The sequence below is a fragment of the Chiroxiphia lanceolata genome, chromosome 1, assembly GCF_009829145.1.
Source record: "Chiroxiphia lanceolata isolate bChiLan1 chromosome 1, bChiLan1.pri, whole genome shotgun sequence".
Taxonomy (NCBI): Eukaryota; Metazoa; Chordata; class Aves; order Passeriformes; family Pipridae; genus Chiroxiphia; species Chiroxiphia lanceolata.
In genome coordinates, this window is record NC_045637.1 from 96,419,412 (window position 1) to 96,433,851 (window position 14,440).

At 35.6% G+C, this 14,440-nt stretch overlaps 1 protein-coding gene across 1 annotated transcript in view; it reads left to right on the forward strand.

Moving 5' to 3' along the window:
• Positions 1–14,440, forward strand: part of ATP9B (ATPase phospholipid transporting 9B (putative)) — a 156,606-nt gene that overhangs the window by 63,345 nt on the left and 78,821 nt on the right. The window contains exons 8-9 of the mRNA XM_032684665.1: positions 1,186–1,281; positions 8,789–8,869. Of these exons, the coding sequence (XP_032540556.1) occupies positions 1,186–1,281; positions 8,789–8,869 (177 nt within the window). The remainder of the gene's footprint in view (positions 1–1,185; positions 1,282–8,788; positions 8,870–14,440) is intronic.

Consider the following 14,440-nt stretch of genomic DNA (forward strand, 5'->3'; position numbering starts at 1 on the left):
TTCATCCATTTAATTGCTACCACATCACTTCTAAGGGTGAAACTACTTCATTAGATTTTATTGGATCGGTTGAAATATAGAAGGAATTATAGGTATATATGCATGTATGTCTATACACGTTTATTAAAATCTACAAATAACTGGAAAAATCTTTTCACACCCAGAGCACCCAGTAGCAATAGTGTATACAGTTGTTAGGCTGTAGTGTAATGGGAATTGTAATTACTACTTCAGAAATATTTAAGGCTTCTCTAGTGTAGCAATTGTGAAGCGTACTCCTAAAGTTTTACCACCTTTTTTAAAAGGCTTCAATCTTGATGGAATTGTAATTAATTGTGAATATTTTAATAGATTTACCATGTGCCTGTGCAGTCTTTTTTGAATCTTACAGTAGTGACCTATGTAATACTCTAGATTTGATGATATCCATCACACTAATTATTGGGGGGGGGGAGGCTTTGCACTGGTCTCAGTTTTCTGTTTCTTGAATACTGGTCTTCTGTCTGTACAGAACACTGATTCTCTGCAGCGTGTATCAGTCTGTATCTTGAGCTTCCCTCATATCTTACATACTTTGCATGTGTTGACAGGTTTCCTTAGTCTTGAATCCCTGATAGATGATTTAAAATTACTTCTTTTAAGTATAATACAATGGGACACAAGTTGTTTTGAATGATATCCATGTTAAGGATTTATTTAAAAAAATAGTTTTTTAAGAGAAGCTGGGAGACTATAAGCAGTGGAAGTTTGTGATGTCATACCAGCAAGGAGGAAAAAAAATCACAGGCTTCAGTTAATTATTCTGTTGTGTTGGAATTGTACAAGTGACAAAATTCCATAAAGAAACTAAACTAAACCTTTTTCAACTTCAATTGGAGTTGTATCTCTTGCTGATAATATTTGGAAACCTGTTTAGAAACTGTAAAGAAACCTGTAAAGTAGGATTTCCCTCAGTTCATAAACAGGCATATTGTTACTTTCATCAGAAAAATGGTGCAGTTTTTTGGCATCTGGAGCATTCCTGGAAGAAAACACACAGACACTCCAAAATATTAATCCTCTTATATGTAGCACATTTATTTAAAAATGTTTGTAAATTTTGTTACTTTCACTGTTCCTTATGTTTTAACCCAATCTGAATTTTTGAAATCAAAATAATAGTTTGATGTCTTTTTATAACTTCAAGGTTCGTGTTTCATTCGAACTGACCAGCTGGATGGAGAAACAGACTGGAAACTGAAGGTTGCTGTCAGTTGCACACAAAGATTGCCAGCTTTAGGGGTAAGCATTTTATCTGGTTACTTTTAAGATACCTTCTATGTGTGCATCTGTATCCGTTATCTAAGAGATTATTACAGTTACTGTAAGTATTGGAAAATACCCGTTACTACAGCCTGAATTTGTGCAATAAATAAGACACGGATATTCCACTGCATGCTGAACGAGAAGTTGATTATGCAAATATACTTGGTTTTGCATTGGAAAGAAACTGAGTCAGACCTGGATTTTTATCTTACAACTTAACGGTTCTCGTTTTGGTCTCCACTGAGATCCGCACTCCACAGAAGCATATCACAGTTACAGTGTTTTCAAGCAAGTTAGACTGCCAGTGCAAGTCATTCTTGCCTCAGGAACCATTGCTTTAATCAGTAACTTGTGAGCTTGGGAAACAGCAGTCTGCTCTTGGAAGGTAAAGTGCTTTTTGTTGACGAGATGCTTTCTGGTCTGACTAGGTGCAATGTGCAAGTTCTTGCAAAGAGGGCTTTCTAAGAGTTGCTTGAATGTGTGTATTTTTTGAATGCATCTATATGTTGTGTCATGGATAAATCTAAAATTATGAAAAAGGACATGAGTGTGTGTGCATGTATATATACACATTCAAAATAGACACAAACCTACAAAAGCACATGTAAAATTGTATAACTGTCTCTTAAGAAGAAGCTGAATTGTGTCCCTTATACTGGGGAAGCTTGCTGTTTTACAGGAGATTTGGCTTGGTGTTGAGACCTCCTCTGAAAACATACTCAAGTCACAAGCTTGTCGAAATTTATCTTTACAGAATTTCTGGTGTTTTGACACTAAATATTTTAGGTGTTTTATTAAAGGCAAATGTACCTTGAAAGGGCTGTTTGTATGTCATCTCAATAGAAGTGTTAGATTATGTGCCAAATCTTAGCAGGACTTCGGCACTTACACTTCCAGAATTAGAGTTGCCGCCACACTCAAATTTAGCAAAAGGGAGAGGTTTTTTTTCTGTGTTCGTATTCTCTGGCTATTGGCTTCACATGTAGTATTTTAGAGTGGAAAATAAATCAGAAGTGGTTGAAGTTGGGGGGTCTACATTTGAATGGTAGGACGTGCAGCCTCATCTTCTGCAGAAGTGAAAGTTTGCTATAGGTAGTGGTTGTTTTGGGCATGTTAGGGGAGAGAAATATCACCATCTTGGAAACAGTATACAGGGTTTAACTGTACAATATAGTAATCATTTCTTCCTTAGTTGTTTCCACTTAAGGCTACTAACCTACCTCTAACTGATCTGTGCTTCTTGCAAGATCTTTGTACTTTCCTTCTTGAGCTGTAGGTGACGGTCTGAGTTGAGTCATCAGATGTGGTTAATCAGGAGCTGCTTATACTTAACATACCTTCTCTGGCTACCAGCAGCGAATGGAATCCACCAAGCAGTTGATGTGCCTCTGCCCTGTCTCACACCACTCAGTTGCTGGTGCTTAACCACGCTAGAATAGGCTTTGTCTGCATTAAGCTGGCATTTCATCTTGAAGTAACTGACACCAGGTGTAATATGTCCTGCCAACTAAACTAAACTACCTCTAAATTTTGATGCTGCATGGTTTGGTCAAACCACTGACACTTAGTGGTTCTTTATTGAGATCATTTTAAATGGCTGCTTCTCAGCAAGTCTTAGACTCAGAAATTAGTATGAAGGTCTAAGCAAGCTGTGAATATTAAACTAATGAAAAATAACATTATGAAATTATTTTCTCATAAACCTAGTTTTGTATAAGTTTGACTTATAATAGAGTCATAAGCTATATTTGTATGTGGGCCCTTCATGTAGTTATATATTCTTTTAAAAATTGAAATGCAGTGTCCAGAATTATTTCTTTATAGTTACAGTAAAAATAATGGTTTTGGAAAAAAGAGCAAAAATAGGCTGCATGATTTAAACATGCAGGGATAGTGCTTTAAACTTTACACCCAGCTTATCTAGAAAAGGGATGCTTAAAATACGTAGTTGAAGTTTTCTCAGCAAACAATGTTCAAACTGCCACACACAGTGGAAAAAAAAAGGCAAGCAACTTGGTTAGAAGTAAGGATCATTTGAGAAATCCATTTCTTCTTTGTTGCTGAAAACTGCTGTTAATAAAAGTGGAAAATCGGGCAAGTTGCCTGGAAGATATTAAGTGGAAAATGTCAGTTGCTTTGTAAAACATCCCTGTGCTTTGTTTCTGACTTGGGAAAAAAACCAAATTTACAGTGATTACCTTGCTAATCTGTACAGTGTGTAATAGGGGCATAGGCTTTTTGATAGGCTTAAGGTTACTTTTGCAGAAACTTAGGGTTGGAAGCAGTCTGGGCTGAGAGCTTTGTCTTGCTGTCTGGGATCAGCATTGGGTTCCTTTCCTGTACAAAATGTCCTGCAGGTCAGGCAGCGACCTTTCCCGCTGCTAAAGGAAGCTGCCGGGACGGGATGACCCTGTCCCACTGTGTGCACCATGTACAGCACGAGTGCCTGGTGTGTGCCTGGTGTTTGCCACGGGCACAGCCGGCGTGGTGTGGGTGAGGCACTCGGGGCAGACCAGCTGTGTCCCACTGTGGGCGTGTTACATCCAGCCCCTGCAGGCCGCAGCACACGAGTCAACTCTCAGTTCAGGATGGCAACAGCGGCCCAGTCCCCAGGGTTAACTTGCAGTGGGTTACAGTGAGCCAGCAGCTGGTTGCTTCTCCTGGGGAGAACCCGTGCTGACCAGTGGAGCGAGGCGCAGTCCCTGGGGCTCTGCCCTTGCTGCACCTGGGCTGCCATCCTGGCGTGTTGCTGGATGGATCACACCATTCCAGCCAGCCTTCTGCCCGCAGGAACAGCTGGGCTTTTCCCAACTTCCAGGGACTTATTGCACATCAGATCTGTTACAGTGTCTTCTCTGTGACATGATGTGTTTTCAAAGCTGAGACTTGCAGTTCGTATTTACATATGGAAATATATTTTTAGTAATTTAAAAATGTAACTTATGCAAGTTGAGCATAAAATAGACTATAAACAATTTGATTGCATGTTTGACAGAATATACTCTCTGTAATTGTCCCTCGTTTGGATTTCTTTAGTTATCAGATGTAAAAACATGGACTCATTAAGATTGGAGAAGACCTTTAAGATCATCAAGTCTAACCCTTAACCCAGCATTGCCATGTTCACCACTAAACCACAAGTGCCACATCCACATGCCTTCTGAACACTTCCAGGGATGGTGATTCCGCCACTTCCCTAGGCATCCTTTTTCGATGCCTGACCACCCTTGTGGAGAAATTTTTCTTAATATTCAATGTAAATCTCCCCTTGTGCGACTTGGGGCCATTTTTTCTGCTCCTGTCACTTGTTGCCTGGGAGAAGAGACTGAACTCCACCTTGCTACAACCTCTTTTCAGGCAAGAGGGTGAATATCTTTTGCTGGCACAAGCTGTCAGCCGTGTCAACAGAGCACTGCTGTAACCCTACCCACTGTGACACCCAGAATAAACAAAACTGCAGACCTTCAGAGCTTTCCTTAAAGAACAGATGACACCACCAAGACGATCGGTACAGATTTTGTTGTCTTTCTAAAGCACTTAATGTGATCAGAGAATTAAAATTTCAGCAAGTCATTTAATGATGGCTGTGCAACAAATATTGTAACACCTAGATTAGGTTTCTTGCAATTTCATAGTTATGGGTGGGACAGTTCTGGTGATGGACGAGTTCTGAGGCATTCTTCTGTAGCTTGTGTGATCAGCTATATTTATTAACAGTAATGAGGTCACTGTAATTTTCAATAAATGGTGACTTGCTGATTTATATCAGAAGATCCATACAGCAGTAAACAATACCATTTACATTTAATTAGTTTTATTGAACCAAAGGCAATTTTATTTGTAATGAACTACATGTTATGATTAAGAATGTATTTTAATGATCTTTAAGTAAGGTGAACAAATGTTGCCCTTGACCTAATAGGGGAGATTTTTCTATGTTATTGATAAGTTTATGGTGATTTCTTAAATGGTGAAATGCAAAAGAAAACATTTTCATTATTGTACCATGATCAAGTAATTTTCTGACTTTCAGTATAGAAGGATGAAATGTATTCTTCTGCATTACGGTTTCAAGTGAGATAATTAAATGCATAGAAATTTTTTAAGAAAAATCTCAGTACTGTTGTATAAGAATAATTTCTTTACTTTCAAATCTTTCATATAGTTTCTTTAATCTGGAACTGTTACAATTCCCACCCAAATGTGGTTTGTATCCTTGAGTAAGAAAATAACTGAGGTAATTTGCCCTTATTGTATTCTAAAAACAACGTAATTTTAGATGTAGAATACTGTTTCCATTGAAGGTATCAGAAGAACTATTTAGCTTCTGAGAACCAGCAGTTCAATGCTTAAAGTATGAAAATAATTCTTTACTGAATCTGAGTTTCACAAAGATCAAGTCCCTCATTAGTTAAATCGTTAATAAACAGTAATTTTAAAAGTAATAAAAGTGATTTTAATAAAAGTAATTTTAAAACAATATAATCAAATCCTTTATTTAAGATTATTTTCCTTCTCTCTGCTTTTATATAAGGGAAAGCAATGATATAACCTAACCAGTTAAATTCTTCTCACCTAGTGAGCAGAAATTATATTTACATGTACTGTTGTGTACAAATCTCAGTGTCTCCTTGTTAAATTCACCCTTATGACTTCTCTCAAGAAATTGAGATAATGCACAGCTTCTAATACTGGAAAAGCAGCATTTGGCGAAGGAACATCTTTGTATTATTATACAAGCTTTACTGTTTGTTGGCTGTAGTTCAAATGTAATTTGTCTTCTGTAACTGTATCATTCTTTGGACTTTACTTTCTTTGTATTATAAAACTTCAGCTCCTATGTTTTATTCATCTAAGAACAATGTCCGTCCAGAGGACACAGCACTGGCCTACAGAAAAAAAAAAAAGCCTTTAACTCTTTTCTTTACCCTAATAATGAAAAGAATTACATCAGAAATCTAATAAGCACATGTAATATGCTTTTATGTCTTTCTACTACTTGTGAATGAAATACCAATGAACTACCACCCTACATTTCTCTCAGAGCATAGATTTTTCTTATGTTTTTAGTTTTACGAAAAAAGCGTGCGCCTTTGGAATACTCTGCCAATTCTAGTTTATGGCATTCCAGAGTAATACCAATAATGTGTAAGGAATGTGCAGAATTCAGTTTTTCAGAAAGATAAGTAAGTTTATTTCAGAGTTGAAATTCAAAGAAGAAAGAAAGGAAAACATGAAAGGTTAGGTGTTAAATCAGAAATACAAAATGGGAACTAAAACGTAAAAAGACACCAAAGAGAGATGGTAGATAGAAATTTTTACATTTGAAATATAACAAAGGAGAACATTGCAGTAGAAGAAAATTGAAATTTTAGAATCCAGGAAAATATATTACTGTACAAATGCCAATAAACTTTAAAAGGTGGGTATTTCTGCTTTCTTTTATTCTGATGTTGCTTTCCACTAAGGTCTTCTTTGAAAAGAGAGAAGTTGACGCATTTCACTAGCAGTTTTTATTCTATATATGAGTATGTGTGTGGTATTAGTTTTCTTCTGTGCTATCCACTACTGAGAGACTTTATTTTTCTTTGTGTAATAAAGCACATAATAGCCTGGATTAGCTAGATTGTAGGTGATAACAGATTGGAAAGAAGTGACTGATGAAGATATAGGACACCACATGTGTATTAGTTTCATATGAATTATTTCTCGTGAACCTGTTGAAAGTGGGTTGGAAGAACAAGGACTCAGTGAATGAACTTCATGTGAAAGACTACAATAAATAGCCAGTGGCTTTAGATAATTTATGAAATTTAATGTTCAGATTTTATTCATATTTTAAAAAGCATATGAAATACGAAGTATGTGTGTGTTTTGCAGGCTATGAAATAGAGATGTGTTGCCTGCAAAATATAAAAATAAATACAAATTCAGTATTTATAGAACTACACATTTTTAAACAAAAGTGAAACATATTTGATAAACATACATTAGATTTCAAGAAAACATTCATTTTGATAAGGAAAAGCAGAAAAATAATGATACTCATCAATCTACCCATTTTACTGGAGAAACTAAAGGATATAAACATGTCAGGCTTTAAGACATTAACATAGGTGGACAATTGCATCCTTAGTTAATCTTTGTAATGTTCAACTTGTGAAATATTGAAATGAAGTTATTTTTTCTTACATTCAAAATTATGGACAAAAAGTAATGGCATACTTTTAAAAGTAGTACATTTGAGCCAATGTGTGGTTATATGTCCATGAAAGGGGCCGTAAAATTAATTCTGCTTTTGAAGACAGCACTTTCTACCTAGCATGAACAGGGTATTGTAGCCATGTAATTTTCTGCCCAGAGGTAGTGTCTGATTAGCCTTTAGCAAGATTCATCTGGTACTGAAGTATGGAGATAACCCAAATAGATGCCACATACAGTGAAAAGGTAGACACTCTTGCATTTTATCAGATGTTAATATTCTTAGGTTGTCTGGGACTTGGTATCAAGCACGTGCTCCACTTCAGAGTAGAATTTGGATTGTTGTGGATCCATGCATGAGTGGTCAACTCCTGTTGACATCTCTTAGCTGCTGTTGGTCCTGACCATCTAAAAAACACCAAAAATTTTGCTTTTATGATGAAAAGAAAGTTCTTTGTATCAGGGTTTTAGTCTGTGATATTCTTTCTGTAGGAAGTGGATGTTTTAGAACAATTACCCAACAAAATAATTGTTTCCGAATATTAAGATGAACCTCCCTGGGCCTCTAGGGACAGCTTTTAAGATATAACAATGATCAGATTTTTTTTTCCTTCTTTTGTTTATACCAAACTACCATCTGTTTATAGAGCCTGCTACTGTAGTATCTGAAGAGTTTCCTATTTTTCTTAGTGCCATCACCTATACTAGACCAAATTTTATCAGAGTAGTTTTGGTGTATCCCTGACTTTAAACACTTGAGTAATCCTTTTGATATAGCCAAGCTTTCCAGAAGCTGATGGGGTTTTCTCTTGAGTTTTTCACAGAGGTGCTTGAGCATTTAAGAGAATTTGAATCAATGTCATTTTTTCTTCTTGTATTCAGATGGCTTTGTCCTTTCTGGAAAAATATTTTGTTTCCAGTTTCATTTAAAAAAAATGAAAAAAAAACTCACTTTATTTTTAAAAGAACAAATGTATGGAATATATTTTAAGATTACACTATTATTAATTAAAACAGGGTTGTTAAGAGACATGGCTAGCTCATGTTATAAATGTAAAAAAGTTTAGTGTTTGAACTATCAACACATTTAGGATATCGTCTTGGATCTGGTTCCTCTATAACAAGATGTCCAGAAAAAAACAGCATGTTTCTTAGTTGGGTAAAAATTGCATGAACTTTGTTTGGGATGGGGTAATGGGGGTCTGGAATTTTTGCCAGTTCTTCAAAATGTGTGATTAAATTTAAGTTTAAATAATAGTAAGTACATTAATCTGTTTTACAGGATCTCTTTTCGATCAATGCTTATGTTTATGCTCAGAAGCCACAACTGGATATCCACAGTTTTGAGGGTACCTTCACACGGGTAGGTAGTGTATGTAAATACAGTTCTACTTCTCTCTTTCATTTCTCAATGTAAGTGAAACCTACACTTAGTGTCAACATTTTATCAGATCTTTCCTTGACTTTACTGCAGTATTTTTGTCCATGTTCCTGCCATGGCTATACTTCATATAAAAGATATTCTTTTAAACATGTATTGCAGAAAGCTAATACAAAAAGAGTATCTGAAAAAAGCAGAATCTGAGAGTTGAATATTTGTTGGTTGACATCACCTAATCTTTTTACGTGAAAGCTTTTGAAGGCAGTATAGTTTATTTCCAGGCATCTGATGTATTGTTCACATGTGTCAAAAACTGACAAGTGAACATATCAGTAACCTGATACATACAATGCAATTGCTAGTTTGTGTGCAATGAAAGTGTGCCTTGCTTAGCAGCATTTCTGTTCAAGGGAAAGGTAGTACTTCCAAAGTTCAGTTTTCTCAAAAAGTAAAATAAAACTAAAAGCTACTTATGGGGGCTTTTTTGAATCTCTTCTCCAGAAATAATTGTATTCAAAACTGAATATGAAAATAACAATGCAATAATATCTGTGACTTTCTTTTATTTTCAAAAGGTGGCCTGCTAAAGCTGACCATTTAAAGCAGGGTGTCCTAATAGGTAGTAATTCTTTTTTTTAAATCGATTTACAGTTTTGTAGCATTATGTTAGTAGCAATAGTGATAGTGCTGTTTATCTTAGCCAAACTCAGTGGCGTTAGACTAATTTCTCTGGTAGTTGTTTCTAAAATAATTCGAGAGAATTAACTGCTGTGGAGGTAAAGAGAAGGGTTTTTTACCCGTGACTCAGATTGGTAATAGATTTTGTTCCATAATTGGACTTCCAGTTCACAATTCTAAATACACTGATGAATGAGATATTGCAGTTGCTGGCTCTCAAAGACCAATTTGTACCAGTTACATAGTTCATGCTGCCTACAAAGTAAATGTCATTTGTCCACACCTTCTAAAGCAGTAAGCAAGAGTGTTTAGTTAAGCCTTGTATTGACCAATTGTCCAAATGAAACTTCTATTAACAGCTGTAAATTCATGTTATTCCTGTCCCAGTGACTAAGTGTGTACTTTCCTAAATATAAATTGAACTGTTCAGAACCTTTTAACAACTCTGGTACATGTAATCGAGACATTGGGAAATCATCACTAAACAGTTGCTCCCTGTTGTGAGTTCTGTTTGTACATGTAATAAGAGCTGTATGATTCAAACATTCTGATATATGTAAATAACGGGGATAAATTTTATGCTTTCAGGTTTGCATATATATATTTTTGGAAGCTTCCGTAGGAAGGACAGTTTAAACTGAACTTGTGTGTGCAATGATCTGAGGGCATTTGGTTCACAGTGAATCATAATAGATATTTTTAGAAGTTTTTTTTTTTTTTTTTTTTACTGGTGTACATTCTGCAAAATGTTGTTTTAGGACCCTTGTTTACTGATTTATCTTTCTACTTTTGCTGTGAGTCCTTGCTTCTTACAATAAATCAGTTCTTGCATCTAATTTCTATTTTATGTTAAAGTAAAAAAATTAGTGTGCTTAGTGATGCTAATGCATACATTTTTTCTACTTAAGCATTGATGTTCAAAGAATTCTTGTAAGGCTAGGTTGACAGGGTAATAGCACATTGATTTTTCTTTTTCTTTTTTTTCCCTCATTATGAAGACAGAGTACTAACAATGTAAAAGACAAACTTAGATAATTTCAAAAAGTGCGTGACCATAAAACAAACCAGAAAAGTAGATGCACAGCGCTGGAGTTTTTATGAGGGAGCAAATTCTCTTAAGTACTTCTCCGTAAGAAATACAGCCACAAAAAACCTGATAGCTGACAGCAGATACCTTTTGCAGTACACCTGTGTAACTGTGTCAGGAGTTGTAAAAGCTCTGCTGTACTCTATTGATGTCTGCCAGCTTCATATGAAGTTTTTTGTTGTTCTCCATGGATTTTAATGTGTTACATGCAGTCAGTGCATGAAAATGAGTGTGTCCTTGCATGAACATGCAGGAAGGATCATGTCTGGCCTTTAAATAATGGCATAAATTAATTTCTCTCTTCCTCTCACCTCTTCCGGACAACCTATCAGGAAACAATATTGAGCTACATTAGTGTTTTTTGAAAATTTGTCAGATTGTTTTATTTGCTCTGAGGGGATCATCCATGTCTTGACTGAGCTTATCTTTAAATAGTGATGCAAAGGACAAGGATGTACACAGATGTAAGTACGAGAGTTTCTCTTCTGTCTGATGTTCCTCTGTAGGCTTGATACATTAGGAAACTATTTTATCAATGCTGAAAAAACATGAGAAAATCACATCTGTTGAAAAGCAGTAAAAGGTAGCCCTACTTCTTAACCCAGCTTTTACTAGTTGGAGCCTGAAGAGTAGAGTACTTACATCAGTGTGTACTGGCATGGCGAGTATTATTTAGCCTTTGCTTACTGCTTCTGCGTAGAAACATGGATATTCTGTCTTCTGCTTTTAACCTTGGCTGGTTTTTGTTTAAATTTGTGTTCTTCTTTCACCATTCCCTTATGAATATTTTCCTTTAATTTCTCCTATATTGCAGCTCTGAGATGTCACCTCAGTCTCTTCATTTAGTTTGGGAATGTCTTATTTCTTTATAGTCTAATAGGAATCTCGGAGAATGAATTTCATTGAGTTTAGTTCAACTATTTTAATAACCTTTTTTTTCCTATGATACAGAACTATACAATATATAATATATATAATTTTTTCCAATATAGATGAAAAGCCTGATGCAGGTAGCTGTATTCATTTATGAGTAGAATCTCTGACCTGAGGCTAATTATGTGCCTTTTCCTGGATAAGTCTTGTATTTTAGCAGCAAGAATGTTGAGTCATTTTTTGCTTCATATTTGCTGTTAAAGAATTGCCTGTTTTGAAGCAATCAGTAGTTGTGCTCATTTCAATCTGGCTTAATTTTATGTTGCCACTGAAGGGAATGATATTGTCTTTTACAAATCCTTTTTATTTGCCTTCCTTACTGGCTGTAACAGCTATACAGGCAGCCTGACTAGGGAACTAACATGGTTAGAACCAAATCTGACCCTGTTTAAAACACATGTGCCAGTAAAAGGAACATAACCAGAAGAATTAACTGTGGGATTGGTGTGGGGAAGGAATCTCTTTCAATGGTGCAAATAAACTAATGTGTATTCCACTTTCCTACAAAAGTTGGTGGGTGTTGTTGTGCTGGATCCTGTCAGGCAGAAACAGAGCTAGAAGAGGTCAAATAGAGGTCAATTAGGTGCTTAGACTCAAAGGCCTCTGTCATTATTTGCAAAAATTTGTAATAAGTTGTAGCTTTGTTACCTTTTAAATGACTTCTTGAAATTTGTCATGGTCCTTGGTCAGCTATATTAAGAATTCAGGACTGGGAGTAGCATATATTCAATTTTTATTTTACTATTCATCTTTCCTTTTTCTCTGCACATGCAAGAGCTACAGACTAGTTTCCAAATAAGAACTGTAGACAGTTTAAACCTCTATGATCAATACTGCACATGGATGAAAAAACCAAACCTGTATAGAAACTTGAATACAATACTGAACTGCACTATTCTGGTAATGAATTTAATTCAGAATTCAAAGATCAATAAACGTAGAGCTGCCAAATGAAATTCAACCCAGCAGACCTTAAGTGGAAACTTTGTCAGCTGATGATAAGTAGAATTGTAAAAGTCAAGCAAGTTGAAACAATTTGAACTATGCAGAACAGTTTGTGGATGATAAGAAGTAATCAAGGTTAGCATGTGTGTTGCTGACTGAGAAAAATCTGTGGATCTCATGGCAAGTCATGTGAAATTAAGACTCTTGTTTGGTGCCAGGCTCACCATTTGGGTTGAAAGTGGCAGCCTTTTACTCTTGTCACAAGTGGCTAATCCGAATTGGCTGATATGAAAGAATTTTAGGAAAGTTGTCCTGTTAGATTCAGCAATTCTTGAAAAGTCCATGACAGGAATGAAAAAATTTAATAACTGTTTTCAGCTCACATATGACCAGTTTGTTTCCAGTTTCTAACCTTGTAGAAACAGCTGATGAAACCTCATGTGAAAACTTACCACTGGATATGGTTGTGTTTCAACATTACAGGTATAGAACAGTGGTATAGATGGCATTCTTTGCACTGACTGCCATGCCCCAAGCTGCCACAGTTGGTATTTTGACTATATAAGTGACATCTTCCTCTGGAAAAACTTGTGGTTTTGGATGATTTCTTTTTAGACTTATATGTCTGTACACTGCTTATTGAGACTTTCAGAAGGCCAAAATAATCCCAGAATTCAAATAATTCGGGAACAACTGTAAATCAAACCAGGAACCTAAGCATTATGAGTTAGGGGTAAAGCAAATAATTCTTGCAGTATTAATTCTTTAGGTAAGAATTAAAAAATTATTCTTTTTTTTTTTAATTTAAGGCTAATTTTATAGAACAATGATGATTCTTCACAGAATCACAAAATATTCTGAGTTGGAAGGGGCCCACAAGGATCATCAAGTCCAAATCTTAAATGAATGGCTTGTACAGGCATACAACCTGCAACCTTGGCATTATTAGCTCCACGCTCTCACCAACTGAGCTAATCTCAGGATCATCAGAATTTAAGTCTTGATTCAAAATTTGTGGTGTTCTTCTTAGGGCTAACTCCATGTTCTCCCTCTCTTTCCCTCTGTTTTTGATAGAATGGTTCTCTATGCCTTTTAAACAATGATTTTTTTCCTCACTTAAGACAATACGAGCTGTAGTTTCCTTGCTGTGTAGGGGTCTTTTGAAGTATGCACAAAAACATATCTGTTTAGTTTGAGATTTTTCTTTTTTAGAAATAGAAATTTCTATGCAGCTCATACTGTGTTTGGTGGTTGTTTCAGACTAGAGATGAAAAATAGCTGTAGGTTTTGATTATTGACAATTTGTAGAATTTATTGTGTACTTTCATAAATCAGTCATCCCCTTTTCCTGCAATATGTTTAGCATAATCTGTAGTTTGATCAAATACACCTGATTATTCTACCTCCTAAAGTTTCCTGCAGTTGTAAACAGCACATTCCACAGCTGCTAATGAGTAACAAATCTGTACATGCTCCAAATTGATTATGAGAGATTGTTTACAATCTGTGGATCATTATTGCTTGGGAGGAGAGACGGGAGGGGAAAAAAAAGAAAGTTTAAAGTAATCATGGAATCAATTTTCTATTGGAAGTATTTTCCCATGGAATATATATTTTGTAAGTGTGTGCTAAGACAACAAAAGCCTGCATTTCTTTTTAGAAGTCTAAATATTCTTCCCTGAAGTTGATATCATGTTGATCGGGTACAAAATGATGATGACCATGATTTATTGTATGAATTGTAGATTATTTAAATAGAGAACAGGGTATTAATTTTTGGTGGTTAACTTTCATAATTCCCTTTAACTGCTTGCTACAGTAAACTGTTCTGCAGTTTGATCCATCTGAGAAAAGAATATGTTCCTTTTAAAACATTTTTACTTTAGATCTTTGAATATAGTTGGATTTAA